The 22,880-nt window shown below is 45.3% G+C and overlaps 1 protein-coding gene across 1 annotated transcript in view; it reads left to right on the top strand.

Annotated features, from left to right (window-relative positions):
• The first annotated feature begins 1,141 nt into the window (after positions 1-1,141).
• GFOD1 (Gfo/Idh/MocA-like oxidoreductase domain containing 1) overlaps positions 1,142-22,880 on the top strand; it is a 66,685-nt gene continuing 44,946 nt past the window's right edge. The window contains exon 1 of the mRNA XM_038174430.2: positions 1,142-1,598. Within this exon, the coding sequence (XP_038030358.1) occupies positions 1,346-1,598 (253 nt within the window). The 5' untranslated portion in view covers positions 1,142-1,345. The remainder of the gene's footprint in view (positions 1,599-22,880) is intronic.

Below are 22,880 nucleotides of genomic sequence, written 5' to 3'. Positions count from 1 at the left end.
GACAATGACCTGATATAGATTTCATAAACTTGTGCTCACTAAAATAATGAGAAGTCTATAATTACAAATAGGAATATGATAACAATTTCTGTTGGGCCTTCACCTGTCTCCTCCAGACCTGTAGACTGGTGACTTTTGGTCAACTTTTGCAAGCAGCCAGATAAACCTTCACCTATCTACAACTTTTTTTGGGGGGAGCTTTTATAAGCAGCCTACAAACGAGGACTAGTATCAGGACTAGTATCAGGAATAGCATAGCCAGCAGGGCTAGGGAAGTGATTGTCCCCCCGTACTCTGCTCTGGTGAGGCCGCACCCCAAGTACTGTGTGCAGTTTTGGGTCCCTTGCTACAAGAAGGACATCAAGGCTTTGGAGTGAGTCCAGAGAAGGGCGATGAAGCTGGTGAGGGGTCTGGAATGCAAGTCCTGTGAGGAGCGTCTGAGGGAACTGGGGGTGTTTGGTCTGGAGAAGAGAAGGCTCAGGGGAGACCTTATTGATCGCTACAGCTACCTGAAAGGAAGCTGTGGGGTGCTGGGGGTCGGCCTCTTCTCACAGGTAGCTAGTAATAGGACTAGATGGAATGGCCTCAAGTTGCACCAGGGGAGGTTTAGTTTGGGAATTAGGAGCCATTTTTTCTTAGAAAGAGCAGTCAGGCGTTGGGATGGGTTGCCCAGGGAGGTGGTGGCGTCACCATCCTTGGGGGTGTTCAAGGAGATGTTGGACGTGGTGCTTGGGTACATGGTTTAGTGTGTGACATCGGTGGTAGGGGGGTGGTTGGACCAGATGATCTTGGTGGTCTTTTCCAACCTCAATGGTTGTATGATTCTGTGAGGAGGACTCTGCAGTACGTTCCTCCTGGGGAGCGGCTGCGTCCCTGCGGAATGCAGGAGCGCCCTGAGGCAGACGGCACCCTGAGGCGCCCCCAGGCGCCCCCCGCGCGCCCTCACCCTCCGAGGGCACCAGAGGGGCGGAGCCGCCAGGCAGCGTCAGCCAATGGAAAAGCGGGGGCGGGGCACAGCCCTGCTGGGGGCGGGGTGGAGGCTCCGCCCCCTTCCCTCCCCCCCGCCTCCCTCCCTGCTGTCCCTGCCCCTCCCGCGGGCGGCCGTGCCCGACATGGCGGGGGCGCAGCGCTGAGCCCCCCCCCCCCCCCCCCGCCTTTCCCCACTCCGCCCCCCCGCGATATGGCGGCGGCCGTCGCGCAGCTGAGGCAGCGGGGGGCGCCGGGGCCCGCTGCGGGCCGCAGTCAGCGGGGGCTGCGTCCCCCTTCGCCCGGAGCAGCAGCAGTGGCGGTGGCGGGTTGCTGAGGGCTCGTCCCGTCCCGTCCCGTCCCGTCGCGTCGCGTCGCCATGCTGCCTGGCGTTGGGGTGTTCGGCACCGGGCTGACGGCGCGGGTGATCGTGCCGCTGCTGCAGGCGGAGGGCTTCGCCGTGAAGGCGCTGTGGGGCCGCACGGCCGAGGAGGCGGAGGAGCTGGCCGGGGAGCTGAGCGTGCCCTTCCACACCAGCCGCATCGATGAGGTGCTGCTGCACCACGACGTCGACCTGGTGTGCATCAACCTGCCGCCGCCGCTCACCCGCCAGGTGGCCGTCAAGACGCTTGGTGAGCTCCGCTTGGGGCTGGGGGGGGCGGGGAAAAAAAAAATAATAAAAAAAATGCGATCGCCGCGCACGAAGGGATCCGGGTGCTTTGTGCCCCGCTGGGTGTTGCGGATGGGGAAGGGGGAGCCGGGGTTTGGGGGGTGATGGACAACAAAAGGAAGGTGGTACTGCGACATGCACGCACATCCCCAGCAGCGCCTGCCCCCCGCCGCTGCCAGCTGCATGCGTTGCAGGGGGTAGGATGTGGGCAGAGACGCGGGGAAATCGTGAAACAGCGATTAACCACGCCGTAACACGCCACACACGGCGTTTTTTTAGAGCGCATACTCAAAGGATTGTCACAACCAGACCGATCGGCACCTCTCTCCCCGCTATTTCAGAGGTGGTTTGTCTTACTGCTTGATTTCTGAATTCAGGCCCTGGGTCTGTGAAAATGCAAGTTCTTGCATGTTGGCACAGAGACAAGCAAAGGGTGAGAGTGGTGGTCCCTCACTGCTCCTGCTCCTGCTTTGTGCTTCATGCGTCAGGAACCGGGGAGCCAGGGAGCGAGGGGTTTGCTTTGAGCCCCGGGATTTGACATTTCGAGGGGAGAAGTGCAATGCATTCATCAAGTGGGAAGGGTTCAAAATCCTCGGGTAAGGAGGGGCAATGCTGTCTGTCCTCTGCTGAGGAAAACAAAAGCTGGAAAAACATTAGTTTCTATCATAAGGAAAGGATGTGGGTCTTTTTTTTTTGAAAAAAAAAAAAAAAGCAAACTTGTTTTTTGTTTGCTTTTCTCTTGAGGTTTCACGCAAGAGGCATGGTATGGCAGCTAGCAATAGCGATGGCACATGGGCAGGGAAACCAAAGGTTTTACTCACAGAGTGAGGCTTCAGGAGGACTGAAAATGATGTCCTGCATTGCAGCAGGAAAGACTGAAGAAAGGCGTGGATAATTTGTTATCCACCCTGGTCTGGGTTACATGTGGACAGAGGCATATCTGGCTTGCGAGGACACAGGACCCAATTCTTTTTTTTTTTTTTTAAAATAATTTTCTAACCTGTATTTTACTTTTTAAAGTGACTTGTTGCCCAGAGCTGTATTTTCATGTGGGGCAGTTTCACTATCAAAAAGAAAAAGCACGGGGAAGCAGCTGCTGGTGTCTCCATCATGTGTCTGTGTTTACATGGTGAATTTTCAGCCCTTTCAGCTCACCAGCCTATTTCGGGTGCTGGAGGTAGCAGTGGGGCCGAGTAGGTGTCCATGCAGCTGTGTATGTGGGCTTGGACAATGCCACAGGAAGCACGTGGTTGCTCCGTTTTCACTACCGTGTCAGATGTGTAGGCAGGTATTGCTGCTGTAAATGTGTTTTAGGCATGCTGCTAAAACACAAAAGTGTGAATAACAACCCTAGCTGAGGAAGTCCCCAAAATATCCCTTCCTGGTAGCTGAGAGGTAGAAAATGGGGGGAAATAGGGCTTTAAACTTGGAATGTTCACTTTTCCTCTAGCATCTTCTGTTCATCTCTGTTAGAAACAGGCTCCCAAGCAGGGTCCGGCTCTGTTCTGCAGTGCTTAGCAGCTAGACCAGCGCTGGGCAAGTTCAAGAGAACACCTGAAATGAGGGGCTGTTTTGGACAATGACCAAAAGCAAAAGGAAAAGCTGTGGCATTTTATGTGAAAGGCACTGGTGTTCTCTGCTGCTTCTCTGTGAAAGGAATCTAATTCCTGTTCGCTTTTACAAGATGGGGCTATCAGAGCCTTTCTGTTTCCTGCCTGTGGTCTGTCCAGCTTGCTAGGAGTTACTCTGTGTGTTGCTGTTTGTTCTAATTCCCTGTAGTTGTGGCAGATGGGTGCTTGCATAATGCAAAGCTGATGTCCCAGTTGACTTGCTGCTTGGTGGTGGAGAAACACTTGGGTGAGCACAGAAAACAGTCTGAGTGTTTGAGTAAGGGTGTTTTTTCTCCTCTCTCTGGGTAGAAACGTTTGGAACATTTGCCAGCAGTGGCCTGCTTTTCCCATGCCTGTGTGCATCAGCAATACATCTGGGTCCCAAGCCTGACCAGAAATGGGGGATGTGTTTGCAAGCAAAGATAAAATGTGTCACCAGGATCCTTACTTGTGTTTAGCATCTGAAGAGGTCCTGGTTCAGATGATAGTATCACTCTGATTTACCTCATGCAAAATTGTCAACACATAAAATTTCTCAGTGGAATCTCTCCCTCTGCCCCTGTTCACTTAAATACGACTTCAGATCCCTGAAACTTGCTCTGTGTTGCTCTGTGTCTGTCTGGCTAAATAGCTGCTGCATCACATGAAATGGTTTGCTGCAGGTAGTCCTGAGAAGTCATTGATGATATTTCATCTTTAAGTTTTAGGGGAAGTTGCAGCCATCTCTGTGCTTCTGGTTGCATTGGTGCTTAAATCAAGTCAACTCAACTGAAGAGAATTTATTCCAGAGGTTCATGTAAATGTTTCTGGGGAGCAAATGTTTTGCTTTTGGGGAGAACCAAATGCCAGATGTTCTTCAAGCATGTCTCTGGAGGTGTTACCCTGTTGACTGTGGTTTTGCTTCCTGTCTCATCTTAAGTCATGGGCAGAAATGCTAAGTTATGTCTTGAATATTCACTGTACCTATTCATAGCTTTGTCTACACAGTGTTATCTTTTGAAATGTTTTTATCGTAGTAGTGACAGGTAGGAACCCTTTCTACCTGTGGACTGTGCAGGCAGGATATGACTTTCCCTGTCCATCAGAGTGTGATCCTCTTAAGGACAATCCTTTAAATTTGTTTGCTGACTGATGCTTTTATAATTGATTGTGGTCATGAGGGAGCATCTTCATTTAGAGAGGAACATTAATTGTGCTGCTGGGATCCTTACTGTCCCATTAGCACGCAAGCAGTACAGGCCTGTTGTCAGGAAGGTGTTCATGAGAACCCCATGTTGAAATGCTGGACCTCCCCCTGAAGTGGGAGGATCATCGACTGCAGTGAAGTAATCCACAGATCTGACATAATCTGTAATTCATTTGCTCATTCCTTTGCACCTATACAAATCACTAAGAGGTTGCAGGGTTCTGGCTGTGGATCTGCTTTTGTGGTTCAGATTTTGTAAAGCGGTAAGATGCTCTATTAAGGTAAAATACTACCACAATTATTTATTATTAATAGCAATGCAGTGTTTGTCCTGTAATACTGAGTTTAAATTTGACCTATCATCAGTGACATTGAGCAGAATGAGCTTTCGTGCTTGGAAGGCAGATGACTTTGCAGCATATTAAATGTGAATTATGGACATTTTATTGCAAAAGAAAAAGTCAGATGAAGTGCGGTCTATCTTTAATCTGCAGAGCTAGGAAAGGCTACAATGCCTTTTTTGCACATGGCAGACATGAGAAAGTGACTCCAAAGACCGTGCTGGCAGGCAGCTACAAGCCTTCATCCCACTTGAGTGATTACCATGCATTAAAAAATATCTTTTTTTTTTTTTTAATGTAGAGGATAGTTCAGCTCTTTCTTTGCTGTTTTCTCTCTGTACAGCAGACCTTTAATTCCAGTGCTGTTCCTGTAAAACTCCCCTTGAGATGCTGTGGGATTGGATACAAACAAGTTTTTTTCCCGGCCTTCAAATCAAAGACACTTCTCCATTTTTTCCCAATTGTCTTGTTCTGTTTGTCATTTATTGTCATGAAATACAGTTCAGTTCTTGTGGCAGTAGTGTAGGCTGGATGCCCAGCATGGAGTGGACTGGGGTGCTGAACTTGCACTGCAATAATGCACCCAAATTTACCTAGACTAAGGAGCAGCCAGCTGCAATCCAAGTGCTTGCATTAAACCAGGTGAGGCTCTGTCAGAGAGTATCATGCCCTACAGCTGTCTTGGCTGAAACAAATGCCTGCTTACGTTCTAGCCATGCTCCTACCTTTGACCAGCAATGCAGGGTGCATGGGCACCCTCCTTTCATCTGCTCCACTGCTGGGGCTCTGGGGCTCTGACCTTCAGCAGATGAGGGGACAGCTGTGGAAGCATCTGGAATTGCCAGTGTTTGATTTGTTGGGCTTCATCAGACAACCCACAGTCAGCATTGTAATATTTTGATGAGAAATCAGTCTTTTTTTTTTTTCTTTGAAGGGAGACTTTTTTATTTTTTATTTTTGTCGGCAAGGTCTTGAGGCTGCTATTTGCTTTTCTGTGCTTTGAACACCATTTGTCTCTCACTATTCAGGCCTTATGTTTGTGTTAGCAGTAGTGGCAAGTACACTATTTTTCCTGCTGTCTGCTGTTTGGAGATTAGCAGACACTAGAGCTATTTCCATCACAGGTCCTTCCAGAGCATCCTTGTCAGTGCTAACAGCAGCGCAGGAGCATTAGCAATGCCATCACATCTTGGTTTGGTGTTGAAAATGGCTGAAAGACTGATGTAGTTCTTCTAGGCACAGCTGCTGGTATGGCTGGCAAAGATCTGTCTGAAGTAGCCTTAGCTAGGAAAGGGCTGGAAATAGCAAAACCATCTCTTATGATCAAAGCAGTTATTAGTGCTAAAAGCGTGCTTGTCGTAGCGTAAACGTACATACTTGTTGGCATAGCTGTGTTAGTGACGATCACCTCTTGGATTTCTCATACTGGCACAGTTTGTAGTGTCTATCACACAGGCAGCAGGTTGTATGATTCATTTTTTGGGTGAGCCATTTTTTGTTTGCAGAACTAAGTAAAGAGTTTAGTTAGCTTAGTTGCTTTTCTAAGCTAAAGACTGCTAACAAAACTGAAACTAAAGGTGTAAACCAGCGTTGTTCAAGTGGTAGCTTAGTGTTTTTCACGTTTAATTAAAATTACAGGAAAAGGTATGCTTATTTCAGTTCTGTTAAAAGAGGATTGTGCAATCATGTCTGCGGAGTGCACTGATACGGTTAAAATGGGACCATGGTATTGTGGATGCTGTTGAACAAGCAGAAAATGTGTAACATGGTTTTCTTCTATGAGAAGACACGTTTATACAGCAACAGCTGTGATGGGGCTAAATATTATAAGTGTTTAACTTCTGGCATAAAGTATTGTGTCCCTTGCTGATGGAGCCCTATAACACAGAAAACAGATCTTTTATTATTATTTTTTCTTATTCACTTGGCATTGCGCCTTTTCTTTGATCTGTAGTGGCCGCCGTAGCACCTGCTGGGGTATTGGGTTATCTGGTCCCACCCCACACCCTTATCTCAGTGACTTTATGTTGCTGGGTTTTGGGACTTTTAGTGGTGTGTGGTCTAAGTCAAGAATGAGGGACTTCTCTTGAGTGAGAGCTCTGCAGATGAAGGACTTGGTCCTGCCTCTGTTGTTTTGAGCTTCAGGAGAATTTTAAATAGAAGATTTAAGAAGCAATGTGTAGATGAATGCAGAGAAAGGAAAATATGCTGGGCAAATAAAATCACAAAATTGCCAAGCTTCCTAGTGTTGCTCCTACCACTGAAGCACTCTTAGGCTTAAGATGGTCTCAACATAGCAAGAGATTTGCTATACGACTCCAGGCACAGGTAGCTGAGCTTAAACGCGTTGTACTGTCTACTTGTTTGAGAGCTAGGTAAGTCGTGCTGAGGCCTACTGCAACTTACTGTCCTTTTCTCTGTGAGTGTGGTACATTTTGCCCACGTAGCAGCAATGGTGGCAAAGTCCTGAGGATTAAAATAGAGTTAAATTTCGAAGGCAGCCAGGACTGGTATTTTCTGTGGGCTGCTGCAGTACACCACCACCCTTCACTGTTATCAGTTTGCCACAGCATTATCCGTAGTTGCTTAGAATTGTTCTGGTTTCCTCAAACCACCAAAGCAGAAGCGTTTACACTAGTGTGTTTTGTTTATTATTCATACAAGAAGCCTGTAGCTCATATGAGTGAGCTGTCAAAGTCAGAGACTTAATTTACAAGGTCAGCATGCATGCATGTAACAAAACCACCCTCCCTACTGAAAATGATTTCAGGTCTTAAGTCTTGATTTGAACAAATTGATTTAAACAGCTATGTAATTAAACAGGAACAATCCCTTGTGTAGGTTCCCCAGATTGATTTAAGGCCTGGTCTGCACATGGATTTTGTACCAGTATAATTATGACTGCGAGGGGTATGATTTCTTTAATGTAATAATTGTTGCGTGGCCATTAGAAGTCCATCTGGTGTGAATGCTGCTCTACAGGCATGGCTGGTACTCCCTTTCCTATGTAGGTGCAAATTGTTGGTTGCGTATACATGTGTATTATCCTGCTGGTGTGACTTTGTCCACCTGTGACTGTACTGGTACATTTTAGGGCCAGCTTTTAAAAATTATCTGCATGCAGGACTTAAATGCACCCCAAGTAAGTTCACAGGTGATACAAAATTAGGAGGAGCTGTTGACTCCCTTCGGGGTGGAGAGGCCTTGCAAGGAGATCTAGATAAATTAGAGGGCTGGGCAATCCCTAACTGCATGAAATGTAACAAGTGCTGGATTCTGCACCTGGGACAAGGCAACCCTGGATCTACATACAGACTCGGGGATGTGAAGCAGGAGGAGCAGTCCCATGGAAAGGGATCTGGGGGTTCTGGTCAGTGGCAAGTTGAATATGAGCCAGCAGCTTGCCCTGGCAGCCAAAAAGGCCAGACACGTCTTGGGTTCAGCAAGCACAACATCGCTGGCTGGTTGAGGGAAGGGATTGTCTCTCTTTACTCTGTGCTGGTGTGGCCTTACCTCGAGCTCCGTGTGCAGTTTTGGGTGCCACAGGATAAGCAGGACATAAAACTGTTAGAGAATGTCCAAAGGAGCACAACAAAGATGGTAAAGGATCTAGAGGTAAAGATGTATGAGGAGCAGCTAAAGTCACAACAACGGCTTGGTTTGTTCAGCCCCGAGCAGAGCAGGCCGAGGGGAGGCCTCATGGCGGCTTGCAGCTCCCTCACGAGGGGAGCGGAGGGGCAGGCGCTGAGCTCTGCTCTCTGGGGACAGCGACAGGACCTGAGGGAACGGCATGGAGCTGGGACAGGGGAGGGTCAGGCTGGGGGTTAGGGAAAGGTGCTGCACCCAGAGGGTGGTCGGGCACTGGCACAGGGCAGTGGTCACAGCACTGACCCTGCTGGAGTTCAAGAAGCATTTGGACAATGCTTTCAGACATAGGGTTTGATTTTTAGGTAGCCTAGCGTGGAACTAGGAGTTGGACTGTATAATGCTTATGGGTCCCTTCCAGCTCAGGATATTCTGTGATTGTATGAGCCATGCTCCATATAAAGGCTGATGATGCATCAGTTCAGGTGATCTATTCTTGAGAATAGACACTGGGAGGAAAACAGTTTGGCTTTTGTATTGCTGTGAATTTGGAGGCCTTTGAGCGATAGCCCCCAAAGGGTTTATGATTTTTTACTGAGTTTGTTCAGGCTGTGTAGTGCAGTGTGGCTGCACTAAGAATATGATGATGATGAACAGGGTTCACTCTACTGCAAAACTGGTGCTGAACGCCCTTAGTGTTCAGTGTTGCACATGGTAATTGTAAACATAATGAAGCTGAAAAGTTGTCCTCTATCCTTGAGCACTATGGGTGCCTGCAGTAGCTGCAGTGGAACTGGCATCCAGGGTAGCAGAAATACAGATGTCACATTGGACACAGGTCTGCAATCTGATCCACAGGCTAACAGGAATTTCATGGCATCGTCATGGACAGGATCACGGGAGAGAATGAGGGTACACCCCCCTCTGCTCTGCTGGAAGGAGCAGCCTTCATTTCAGCACAGCCAGGGCTAATGTTGAAAGTTATTTATCAGGCACGACTCCTAAGTCTGAGCATGGTGATGAGCATGGAAAATGAGAACATAGTCTGAGGAACTTGCAAATGAGGCAAGTAAATGGGTCTAACGATTGGTAGTAATATAAGAATAAACATAATGATTTGACACAGGGAGCAAAATTATTTTGGCCATTTGCTACTGTGCTACCATGCAACTTCAGGGTAAAAAACAGCGCCTTCAATTCCATCGCGGCAGAAATCACAGCTTTAGTGAAGCAGATGGGGGTGAAAAAAAGGTAGCAGCTTTGTTTTGCATTCTGATGTTTCCATAGCTTTTATCAGTAGTAAAGACCCTTGTTCTGGCACTTCCTTGCACTGAATGTTTGGCAGCTTCTAGTGCTTCCATCTGGTCATTATTTGCCAGGAAATGCCCAGAAGGCAGGTCATAGTTGAATTAAATACTGTCTCTAGGGTACTGGGCTTCACACAGCTAATGAGAAGCCTTAATATAGAGAGCTTTTCTAAACCCAAATAGAGTCAAGCAAGGACAGAGAACCATAAAATAGTAGTTATCCTTGCTGTGCTGAAGTGACATTGCTTAAAAACGTGAAACAGAAGGCTAGACCAAGCATTCCATTTCTTCTCTTGGTATCTATTTATGTCTGTGTAATGCACGCATATGTAGATCTATATGCATAAAAAAAAAATAACATTCAGGTGAAAAATATTTAAATTTAAAATTCCTGGAAGTCCCTCCTATTCCTTCACTTCCTCAGTCCATACGACACAATGCAATTGTTACTGGTTTATGTGAGGATAGGAAAGAGGAGACAAAATTGCTTAGAGAACATCTGGAAAGTCATTAGGTATTGACAGTGCTAGCCAAGCTCCTGTACATTAAAATAAATGGCAGAAACACGTCTGTGAAATCTGTATTTAACAGCTCAGATTCTAATCTTAGTTACTCCACTTTGAATGCAAGTAAAGTTCTGCTGGATCAAAGGAAATAGTTGATGTTACAGAGAATCCACGGTGGTCTGAAAGAAAAATCTAACCACGCAGCAGGGAGGGGAGGTTGGCCTTGCAGAACTGTGTCCTCTGAGCAAAGGCATGTGTCCACTTAGGAAGTGATTGGTGGCAGTCTTGGGACATTGTTCTGCAAATTTTTGCTTACTTCAGTAGTCTCCTTGAAGATAAAATCCCGGATTCCTTACAGGGAATGTTTGTCAGGCATAATAATTCAAGTAAGTAGGAATTTGCTTGCAAACTTCTTTTGCACTGGTTCAACAATAACAATAACAACAACAAACATAGCTACATCTGTGCAATTCCACAGCTTGATATGGTTGTGCCTGTAGAACATGTTATGGTGACATTTCTGTAGGAGTAAAAAATAAGATGACCAGTATTTGGAGCAGAGGTGTGTGCCACACCTCCAGTATTTGGAGCAGAGAAATGTTAGCCACAGCCTCTGAAACTCAGTGGTTGAATGAGCGTGACAGGACTTCCTGAACTCCTTTGTGACTTGTTACTTGCTTTGAAGGAACTTGAAATTTTAAGGTTGTGAAAGACACTTCATTGTTAAACAAGATGAGATGCCCTGATAAAGACTAATTTCGAAGGCAGAGGGCTAACTGTACTCCCCGAGATTAGCTTGTGGAAACAAGATAAAACATTTTCCAAATATATGCAAAGGTGTCCTGAGTTTTGTATCCTTGATGCATGGGCAGAGCTCATTACTGATGTTGCTGAGTAATTCTGCTTAAAAATTAGTGTCATGAGATGCTCCATTTGTGCGGATGACATCCTGCTTTGCTAGACTAGCCAAAGTACATTTGTATGTGGTCTGTGACTGCTGGCATAGTTTGAGAGGACCAAGGACCTGAAGTGTTAAGGCTGGCTGTAATTTTTGCTGGACTCCATTAATTTTTAGGGAAGAGTGTTTTTATCCATTGTGTGCCTAAAATGAGGAAAGTCTTACATGCTCATGAGCCATCTCACTTGCATGCAAGCCGAAGATTCAGTTGGCTTTCCGTGATACAAGCATGTGTTGCCAGCTCACGTTGAGTTTTCCATCAGCCAACACCCCTGATGGTTGAAAATAAGGTCAGTGCTTCTCTTGTTGCTGTCCTCTTTTAATGTGCATGGGGAGCTTTTGAAGAAACTACAGGAATTTTGTAGAGACTTCCTTTGTTTGTGAAGATTTGCAGCTGGCATTTAGTGATCCATGACTGTGTTCAGTTGTAGGATTGTGTCTGGCACTGCATATTCTGCAGGTTGTTACTGAAAGTAATCATTTTCCCAGTGTTGGGCCTTTATTCAACAGATGCTACAAAAATCTTATTAAGCCAGCTTGCTATGAACAGTGATGGCTCAGCAGCTATGAGGTTTGTGTATTTATTTTTAATGAAGTACGGAGTTTCTCTTTGGTATATGTTATGAGTCTCTGCATGCAGGGAAAACCTTTTCTTTAGCAAACATGTCGGGCCTTTCTAAGCTAGTGGGAGGAGCTGTTTTTTTTGGAAGACAGACTATAGAACACACGTACGTAATGTTGTTTGCAAGTACAACCTTGAGCATTGTCTGAAGCCAGTGTGAACAAGTTCAGATTTGCAACTGCTGTTGAGCAGTGTTCAAATGTAGAAAGGTGTTTAATACCAGGTCTTGGCATTTTTCAGTCCTATCCTGTCTTTCAAGGCCGCATGCCCAGAGCCTTGTGGCACAATAATCTGAGGGTGCTGGGCAAAAACCAACAGAGTGCTGGTAGTTACCGAAGCCTCCACGTGTTGTAACTGTGCTTACAAAGAGTTTGCACCAAACGGAATTGGGTTGCAAAGAGCCACATGCAAGGCATTTCCCTCTCTGCCTACACCTGCATGTCAGTGCATTTCATTGGGTCAGTAAACAGGCAGAGTGGTTAAAAACATTCCCAGCACTTGGTGCTCAAAGGAAAACTGTGGGGTGATGCTCTACCCCTTGAATCTGATTTTGGCAAAACATTAAAAGTCCCCCTGAAGCATCTGAAATGCACCGCAAGTGCAATACTAACTGCCTTTGTGAGCACTGCAATTTAATGAATAGGGGGAAGAAGTGGATTTTGAGGCTTTTGCTTACTTTGGGGATGGATTCCTCTTGTGTATCCTTTCATTGAAGAGAATAAAATTAATTGTACGGGAAGTACTTAAGCTATAGGGTTAATTTAGTAACATAAAAAGATGGTTGGTTGGTTGGTTTGTTGTTTGCTGCTAAATAATGTATTTTGCCAAGGCAGTTACACGTCTTTCACCTTGTATTCAAGAGGACTGTGTATCTCCAGAATCCTCCCATCATGTTTCCTGCTTGTCAGTGTTGGGTGTTTGCACTGCAGCTCAGGACCAGCACTATTGTGACCTGTACTTCTGGGTTTTTATAACTAGCTTTCTTATTTAAGTAGGCGAGCCTAAATTGTGTCTGCGTTGTGTGGTGCTGGAAACTCCATATGTAGGAACCGATCAGATTACATAGATTATATTCTTGTGATCATAACAAGTGCAAACATGTGTGCATATTCTTATGTGTATCAAAATCTGTTTAAAATGTACTTTGGATGGTTTTGAGCTGCAGCGTGAGGCTTGTGAAGTCACTGTGACTATTAATGTGGGAAAAGCAGAGAGGATCATGTTCTGCAAGTCCTGCTGACAAATAAAGATACATGAGTTTGCAGTTGAGTGTTTTTCAGGAAATATATATCTCTAGTAACATGTGTAACTTTGTGGTCTCTCTTTTCTGTCTTTTTTTCTTTTATCTACTATTTTATTCCTGTAAAACCTCTTAGGGCCTGAAACTATTATTAGGGAAATTAGAAGAGCGGGTATTGCGCTGCTGTTTCCATTTGCTGGCAGCAAACAGTGGGTGTAGCTTCTTGAAGGAAGATGACCACAGAGGAAGGAAAGTCAGAAAATGAGCTTCAGACTAAGACAGTGTTTGTACCTCTGACTGGAAAACTCCACCACGATACTCAGTTTTAATTTAATACAGCTGTGCTGTCCTGTCTCTAAACTTGTAATTACAAGACTAAATGAGTTGGATTGAGGTGGGCACTAGTTAGGATATTGATTAAAATACCATGGATGATGTGGGAAATGATATCCCTTACATGATGTATGTAAAAAAGTTGGAGAAAAGTTGGTTTGAAATCACAGGAGCTGTTGATCTTGGATCTTGTTTCTTTTTCTCATCAGCATTCAAGCAGCTGTGAGTTGTTTCACAGGATACAGGGCAGTGGAAGTTCGGGGCCATAAGTCAAAACAAGGTATTTATAGTCAAATGTTCATCTCAGTAGGATTTAAACAACTTTCAACTCGCCTGTTGCTCTTCAGGCATACAAGCCAGAATCTCAACTTGTGTGGAATAATCAGAGATTTCCCTCTGGATTTTCTAGAACAATCTAATACATGGCGTTGATACTTGTGTCTACCTGTGCGGCAATGCAACTCAGGCTGTCTCCCATGAAAGTATTTATGCATTTGTTCTTTGCTCTACCGGTGTTTGGGATTAAATTACAAAGAGGTAGAGCAGCTGGGGAACACTTTGGGCAGCTGGGGCCAGGAATCTGTGGGAGTCTTGTTCCTTGTTTCATAGGTCACATAGCCCTTAACGTAGAGTTGTGAAGAGTTGTGAAAATACCCTTCTCCTTCCTCCTAAGTGATGAAGGGAGAATTAGAGGCTGTGGCCTGTCGTGCCATGGGTTTGCACTTTGGGCCTCCTCCTCTTGCGGACTGCCTCAGTACGGCAGCGGGTGTTTCTGGTTGAGTATAGGAAGCAGTTTGTCTGCTTGGGTGGGATAGATCCATAGGGCCCCTTGACCTGTAGGCAGCTTGTCACTGTCTTTTTTGGTGAAAAGCAAGGGAATAGAGGCAGGTGCTGCTAGTCATCAGTGCGGAGATGACTCTTAGTTGGTGAGAAGCATCCAAGAGGACTCCAGCAGAAATGCTTTAAAGGTCAAATCCTAGTAGGTCTTCAGCTCTGGAGAACTCACTGTCTCCACTGAAATTTTTTAGTCTTTCCAGATATTCCAATTTGCCTGCCTAGAGCTTGACTGGTACTGGGAGTGTCAGGACTCCCAGGCATGACCCCAGAAGAGCTTCAGTGTGCCTAAAATCAGAAGACTTGAGACTTTTGATTTGCCACTGGCAGAAAGAAGATTTCCAACAATCTTTGTTTTGTCCAAAAGTCCCTCCCAAAACTGGTCTTCTACTGAACACAGTGTTACACAAAATGGAAAGCCAAACCCATTCAGTTGCATTGTTCTGGGACTTCAGTGAGATCAGAAAATAAAGGCCAGACTGAGTTTTTTAAACAAATATGTTTGTTGTTTGTGGTGGTGTGTGTTGGTGTTTGCTTTATGGCTGATACTTTACTTGCCAGGTTTTGCCTTGGAGTTAAGGTTGAGCTGCAAAAACTGGAAATGAGATAGAGATCAGCATTCATGAAGGAAGTATGTAGTAGGACGTGTCTGTGCCATGCTGCTGTACAGTTTGCACAGCAGCAAGCTTTCGTCAAACCAGAAAATACTGTATTGCTGCCTGTGTGATTTGCTTATATTCAGCATCTTGCATTTGGCTTGTTACCTTCATTTGAAAATAGTGCCAAAGAAAAGAGACATATGGTGGGGGGAGGCAGCTTGGGCTGTTCGGTGATCCAGGCTCTGTGTTAGAGGTAGAAATCCCATAGGCTTTTGTCTCCCCTTTGTCTCCTTTTGCAGGAGCCCGACACTTGCTGCAGGTTCCTTGAACTAACCTGGGAAACCATTCCTGTCTCTGTGTAGAGCCTCAAGCTGAGCAGGCATAGTGGTCATCAAAAAATGCACCCTTACTCAGGGCTAGGAAACATCAGATCATGTCGGACTGGAAGAGGAGGATGCATTTCAGTGAAACGATAAGAAGGGAAGGCTGAGCATGAGACACCTCCCTGCATAGAAATGGAAAAAGAGATGTGTATGGAAAGTTTGAAAAGGGAGATGTATGTTGCTGACAAATTTGGCCAGGGGAAAAAAGTTGCTACCCCCAGGATGTGCTGCAGGGTCTCTGGAAGCAGGTGGTGGGGTGCAGCTGGGGGGGAGACAGCTGAGGCTGGACCTGGAGCAGGGTTTGTGTTGGTCAGGGAGAGGGTGAAGCTGGAGGGATGCCTGAGGAGAAGGGAGAGCTGTAACATAACCAGCCCTGAGTTGCACTGAATTAATGAGCCCTCCTTGGAAGGGAAAGTGCTAAAAAAAACAACACATGAAACAAAGTTCCCTTTACTATCCTGTCTTCAAGCCAGCTTGAGCTTCCCAGAGAAAGGCTCTGTAAAAGCTCTCTCCTTGTGGAGACAAACTTCACAGTTCAGGACTGAGTGGAGAAACAAAGCAACCTGCCTGGCACCACTGGCTCCCTGCTGAATTTCCACGTGCAGGCTTGATGAGCCATGCTCTGGTCAGGCAGAAATTGCTCTGGGCACCAAACGTAGCCACTTACTGAGGATATCACTGTAGTGGTGAGTGAAGGATGTAAAGGGGAAAAGGCTCAGTGTGAAAAGTTAACCTTTCCTAGAGGAAAAGGAAGGCAAAGAGAAGTTAAGCACAGTTACAGGCTTCTGTTAATTAAGCAGTGGCAATGCATATCTGCTTCAGCATCAATAAACCATGAGATACTTGGTAAGAGCCTTGCTGAGTAACTTCAGAAGTTTCTGCCAAACCTGGTAAGGTCTGTTTGGTTTGAAGTGACTTGTGATGTGCCTGCTTGTCACGCAGACAAACGTCCCTTCGAGTATGTGAGCTGTCTTTCCCGTGAGTCAGTTGTTGAAGAACACTGTAGACAGCCAGCTGGTGACAGTTCAACCCGTCTTTAGAAAGTGGGTGAACATATGTTGAAAAACCCAGGCATTTGTTTTGGTGCTGCAGTGTTAGTCGACCTGAGGTCTGTGTACCATTGTGTACCTGCCCCTAAATGCAGCCAGTTGGTCTGCAAGGGGGAAAATTCAATAATTGAGTATTTTAGGTTTAACTTGACAGTTAGATGTTTGCAAATGACACAGATGGGGAACCAAGATACAAGATAGCTCCATTTTTATTTTTTATTTTTTCAGAACTGCCTGGTGGTTGACGGATTAAAAATTGCTGAGAACCTTGTGCTTGTGAGTTGTGGCCAACTGAGTGTTGTCCATCTCTCACCTCGCTCAAACCACACACCGGCACGTTTCTGAATCCTGGCCTTGAAATGGAGAGCTAAGGGATCTGTCACTGTGGCTCAGTTGACTTGACCCAGGGAGCAGCTTAGCCTTTTCCTAACGTGGCTATTTGTAGTTTGCATGACTCTGTATAGCTAAACTATGTTCTTCTTCTCCTGGTTTCTTTTTATCCAAGTCTTTCTCATGGGATTTTTTTTTTTTTTGGATTAGATGAGATTTACAAGAAGAAACTGACATTACATTTCAATGTTTGCTTCTGCTATTACATTTGCCTACTGACACCCATATCCTCTGGGGTCAAACCTTTGGGCTGAGAGCCACAATTTACAAAGATTCTTTTGCAGGGTGTAGGAGTATTTTGTCATTTCACCCCCTATGAGTTCACCCTCTCCCTCTTGTGCTGCCTGTTCCTTATTTCACATTCCACCCCTACACCATGGAAGAAATGGCTATTTTAGCCCTGATTTTGATACTTCTGCTCAGCCATCAGTTTAGGAAGCATTGATGGTACTCCATGCAGCTTAATCTCCTACTGACTCATTTTTGAGTTGCTGGTACATCCCTGTATGCCATTAAGCCATCTTTGAACCTCGCTGTGTCACAGCAGTATACACAAGGAGTAAATCCACTGAAGTCAGTCAAGTAACACCAGCATGAAACTGGAACGACCGAAGAATCATGTCTCCTTTCTTGTAGCTTATGCATAGCAGAGAGGAGTGAAAGCCTCAATGGAGCACGGACAATTCAGAAATTTGATTTGCCTACCAAAGAGACTGGCCAAGTGTGCTGAGAATGATTTCAGAGACCACAAGCTGATCTGAACTAGGTCCCTGGAGCTGCACAGAGTGGGCATTATGCATAAACTCGCTGAGCACTGAACGGGGACGTGCAGAAATGTGCTCACTTCACCTGGTTGCCTGGCCCTCTGGGGAGGGTCTGTGCTTTGTAGGGTGGAGTGAAGAGCAGGGGAGGCTGCTGATGTAATTAGATTACACCCTGTTTGTCTGTGACTTAGGGGCAATTACAGGAAGCCCATCTGAATTCACTTAAGGCTTGTTAATGCTGTGCTTAGCATACAATGGTCAGTGGGGACCAAAAGTTTGAAGCGCAGAGGAAAAAGCTGCCCTGGATGCAAGCATACCTGAGCGCTAACTATGTGCTCAAACATCTCATTCTTGGACCTCCTCTACCTCAGTTGTGGGAAAGAAAAATAACAGCAGCTTTGATTAGAAGCTGTTGATTGCGGCCTCCTTCAGTGCATTTCTGAACCATAACCTTGCAGAAAGCATACCTCACCCAGCAGGAATTTAGCAAATCCATTAACAGGCTTATGATGCTTGGCCTGAGATCTTGCAGCCTGGCTGACCATCGCCTGGCCAGTGGGCAGAGAGCTGCTCTTGCTCATACTGAGAGCTGTGGTATTGCTGTGGAAAGCTTGGGGAAGAACTTGGCATTGTGTGCAGTTTCTTTGTGAAGCATCTTGTCATAGAGGAGTTTGAGGATATAGAAACATGGACTTAGAGCAGTGGAGGTGGCCAAATCAACCTCTCCCCCTACCCAAAAAAACAAACCTCCAAAACTCAGTCAGTGGCCATTGCAATTTTCCTCATGCTGTTTGTCACTCCTGCAGACTCATTTCTGACCGCTTCCTTGGTAGTTGTCCTGCTCCCTGATTTTAATCCAGTAACAGTGCTAAAATGACGATTTCTGTCTTTGCAATCCTCCACTGCTTTGCCATCTAAGCATTGAGGTTACAGCAGTTGTACTGTTGATGTGCCATGAGCAAAATCTGCTAAAAACACCACGATGAGACTGAGAGCAGTTTTATAGTGATCTGAATTATTCTCCTAAGTTTTATTTAGTGGTGTGTGTGTGTGGCAGTGGGTATTTTAGCTGCCATGGATGTGCAGTAATATTCTTAGACCCATGACCGCCCTTTCTTGTGATGTTGCAGTTCATTTAAAAAAATAATTAAAAAAAAAAAAAAAAGGAATGTGCATACAGAGAGCTGGCATAATTGTGGCATACTCGAAAAACTAGTCATGTTACATCTTTGGAATAAGCTGCTATGGATTTGTCATGAAAATAATTGTTCAGGTTTGGTTTTATGTCTCCAATAGACAAACTTATTGTTTCATACATTCATAGGCATTTGAAAAGTGTTGAGGTCACCTGGGCAGTGTCCTGCACACAGCAGAGTTTTCCCTATGGTGTATTTTTGTGATGCACCAAATTTTAAACGTTTTCCTCGGTGGGGATTCTGTCACCTTCCAGAGAAGGCTGTAGTTCGGGTGGGTGTGCACTGGAAGTGGCAGCTTTGTAGTCAGGCCATATTCTTAATTCACTTGCTTTATTTCCACGTAACTTCAACTTGTAACACCTTATTGAGTCTGCTTCAGTCCTTTATTTCTCCTTCTTTGGGTTCACATCTACCTCTATTAGAGACTTCTGCATTAGTGTTTCATACCTGTCTTTCAGTGTGTTTGCTGAAATTACATTGGTTTTTACTAATGACTCACATCTTTTGAATGCGTGCAAATAACATTGAAATGAGTTGGAGGACTAGACCATGATGGTAGAGAAGCCTGGGGGGTGGAGAAGCCACAGTCGTGTCAGGCAGGAGATAGTAGCTCTGATTTTTCATCTCTTCAGTAAGAATTCGGTCTGTTTTTTTTCCAAGTCTGGCAGCAGCTCTTGCCATTCAAGTGGGTGATGTTCTAGCAGTATTTGAGAGGTGATGGAAAAGGATGGTGGTTGGATGCAGCTGCTTAAAGACTGTCGTGCACTTTACAGGAACCGTTCACTGTTCTGTATCCTGAACTGAAACTGAAATTTTACAGCACTGAGGCAGAACGGCCTTGAAAGGGGATTCTGGCCTTTCAGAAAGCTTTCTTAAATACTGCACACTAAGAGGATCTGTAAGCTTTACACTAAGAAACTCATCTATTTTGCTATGTGTGGAAGCCCAGGGGTGGACATGGTATTTTAAACATGCAGGTCTTTTTGGTGAACACTTTGAGAGCGCTAGTGTAGATGGGATTCTGCTAAACACTAGCATGGCCGTATTGGGTGCTGGGGACACATCAGTGTGTTCCCCGAGTCGTATTAATACATTATAGAGTATATGGACCCATGGCAATTTTTTATATATGGATAATTTTTTTCATGGAGCTGGCAATTTCATTCCTCCAGAGTGATCACTGAGGACTGACTGAACATGGAAATCAAACTCCCTGTGCTTCCAGATGTTTGGCTCTTTCTGGACTGATGTGAGTGCTGTGGAAGAACTCATGGCTGGGCTCTGTGCAGGAGCAGCAGATTGGCCCCTGGGGATGCCACTCTCATGCTTCCACCAGCATTAAATTCACAGAACAATAAACTGCACTTGTTGTGTTATGATATCCAAATGTAATACATGAAGAATGTGTGGTGCACTAAACCTGTCTGGATCATACAGAAACTCATGTATAATTCACAGTCTTTGTAAATATGTCAGCTTAATGCCTCTCTGGTACGTATCAGCAAGGCTCTGTTTCCCCTGGGTTGGTCAGACCTGACAGCTTCTGAAACTGGACTCTGAACTGTGAGACAAATGGTGATGATCTCTAAACATTAGTGAATAATAATTAGTTTTGATTGCAGGAAAAAAATATACAATGAAAGCCTTTTCATTTTATTTTTTTGCTGTCTACATGTCATTATTTAAAATCTTCATCCTTGGTATAATGGAGAAACCCTTTTACATTTTTAGTAGAGAGCAGTTACATCTGGGTGTGTACCAGGCTTTGGTTTTCCTTCCCTGCAGCACGCTACATGGTGTTTCTTGGATTTGGTGGTTTGAAGTTGTTAGCCATCTAATAGTTCTTTCAGACGTTTATTTGTAGTTTAATTAATATGTATGACATTTTCCTTTGGCCTGCAGTTTACATGCAGTCTTCCGAATAAGCATCACTTTCTAATATGTGGCTGTGCATGAGGCACAGATACCTTCCATCCCACAAGGCTCTCGGGAACTGGAGCAATGCACACCTACTTGTTAACTCAACTGCCCAAATTCATAGAATCATAGAATCATAGAATATCCTGAGTTGGAAGGGACCCTTAAGGATCATCAAGTCCATTCTGTGGATAAATTAAGCTGTGCTTGGTGTGAAACCTGTGAGAGTACATGATCTGGTGTGGCTGTTGCTTGCTAGCCCTTCATTAAATGAGAGCGTGGGTCTTTTAAGTAGCCCTTGGAAAGCAGCAGTTTCATTCAGTTACTGCTACTCAGTGGAGAGAAAAAGAATTAATTCCCAAAGGTACCAGAGGCATTATGAAAATAATCTTAAGTAACAGCACATTTTACTCTGACTCAGTCAGAGTCACTGAAAACTTCGAGAGCTCTTGGGCAGTAAATTACTAAAACCTGGGGGATGCTGATGTGGCCTGGGATGGAGCCAAAGTCCATAGAAGTCGACAGGAGTTGTCCAGTGCATGCAGCCTCCTTGGACCGTGTCCTGGGATGTGCTTTTCAGAAGCAGTCAGCAGTGCTCAGCCTTGTTGGCCCTAGCTCCGGTGGGAGCAGGGAAGCCAGCACTGAGTTTTCCTGGGCTATTGAATTTAATGTCCTCTTTGAGTGATTTAAAAGCACTGCAAAACTGCGTTTTCAAGTCAGATGTAGTGTGTGTTCTACCAGGAGCTGGTTTGGCAAGTGACTTAAACTCAGCCAAAAACTTTTTTCTGTGTTGCCAATGTGAATTGTGTTCCTCTGTGGAGGTGTGCCACGGCAGTGGAGGCAAAAGGTGAGTCTGTATTGCTGAGCACAGCCTTTTGGCTGGAGCTAGGAGATCTGGTGGAGAATCTTAATGCCTGTCTATAAGAAGGGAACTAGAGCAAGAGACTTCAACATCCACAAGCTCTCCTGGGGCACATCTCTCCTCAAATTTTACTCTCTTTCCTGACATCTGGCTTCTTGTGCTGTCCTCAGGCTGCTGTTCAAGACAATTTAACAGCCAACAAGAGTGGTGTGGGAGCTTCCATACTCTGCTGGAGGGTTGTGCCATGGTTCTTCATTCTCTTGAATTCCGATAATTCTTCTCCTTGGGAAACAAAACACAACATATCTGCAATAAAAACAAGAGCAAGTCTTCCTGCAAATGCAAGAGCACAAAGGCTGGATGTTCTTTCCCACTGAGGCTATCTGAGCCAGGCAGCCTTTCCCCTCTCTTCAAAGCCCTTGATTTAAGGAAGGAGAGTGATTACGCAATCAGCAAGGATAATGGCTATTTACTTTTGGAAACAATGAGCTTGATGAACCACAAAAAATGACCTAATTTTCAGAAGTGCGTTTGCCTTGGAGCAAACTAGCTCGGTTTGGGGTGGAAGTAAATGCATTCATCTTCATGAGATGGTAAAAAGTGATGTCCTGTTCTGAGATAAATCGTGGGGTTTTGTCTTAAGGACTGACATGGCCCTGAGCATGGAAATATGTCAAGCAGGAAAACAATTTTAACATATTTAAAGTAATGAAAACAGAGTTGAAAATATGTATTAAAACTTATAATGATTACAAATTGTCAGGCTTACCAAGACAACTTGCTAGGTTTTCCTGTAATCAACCCACAAGTGCTAAAAGTGTGGCTTTGCTTTGCTCTGTCTGCAGTAGGATTTTGTTGTGTATTCATCACTATGTGGAAAACAGCTCCTCCTGTTTAGACATGTCCACTTAGATTGTAATAAAATTAATGTCTCAGTTAAAATGTGTTGGGGCCTGTGTAGGCAAGGATAATAGAGAGGGTGTTATTGTGCTGCTTAGCATATTGTTAAAACACAGGGAATACCGCTGGGCTTGCTGTGCGAGCTGGATTGAGTTTATAAACTGGAGGTGGTGGTGGTGGGATGGTAGGACTGCTTCCATTCCTACCTCAATTCCAAGCCACCCATGTCCTGGGCTGCCTCAAAAGCAGCATGGCCAGCAGGGTGAGGGGGATGATTGTCCCCCTCTGCTCTGCTCTCATGAGACCCCACCTCTGGAGCCCTGCCTTCAGCTCTGGTGCCCCCAGCACAAGGACATGGATGTACTCTAACGAGTCCAGAGGAAGACCATGAGGATGATCAGAGGGCTGGAGCACCTCTCCTATGAGGGCAGGCTGAAGGAGTTGGGGTTGTTCAGCCTGGAGAAGAGAATGCCCTGGGGAAACATCATAGTGGCCTTCCAGTACCTAAAGGGGGCTACAGGAAAGCTGGGGAGGGACTGTCAGGGAGTGCAGTGATGGGACAAGGGGGAATGGCTTTAAACTAAAAGAGGGTATGTTTAGATTAGGTGTTAGGAGGAAATTTTTTACTGATGGTGGTGAGGCACTGGCACAGGCTGCCCAGA

The sequence above is a fragment of the Anas platyrhynchos genome, chromosome 2 (assembly GCF_047663525.1).
Source record: "Anas platyrhynchos isolate ZD024472 breed Pekin duck chromosome 2, IASCAAS_PekinDuck_T2T, whole genome shotgun sequence".
NCBI classification, from domain to species: Eukaryota; Metazoa; Chordata; class Aves; order Anseriformes; family Anatidae; genus Anas; species Anas platyrhynchos.
Note: the sequence above shows the minus strand (reverse complement) of the source record. Positions and strands in the feature narration are given on the sequence as shown.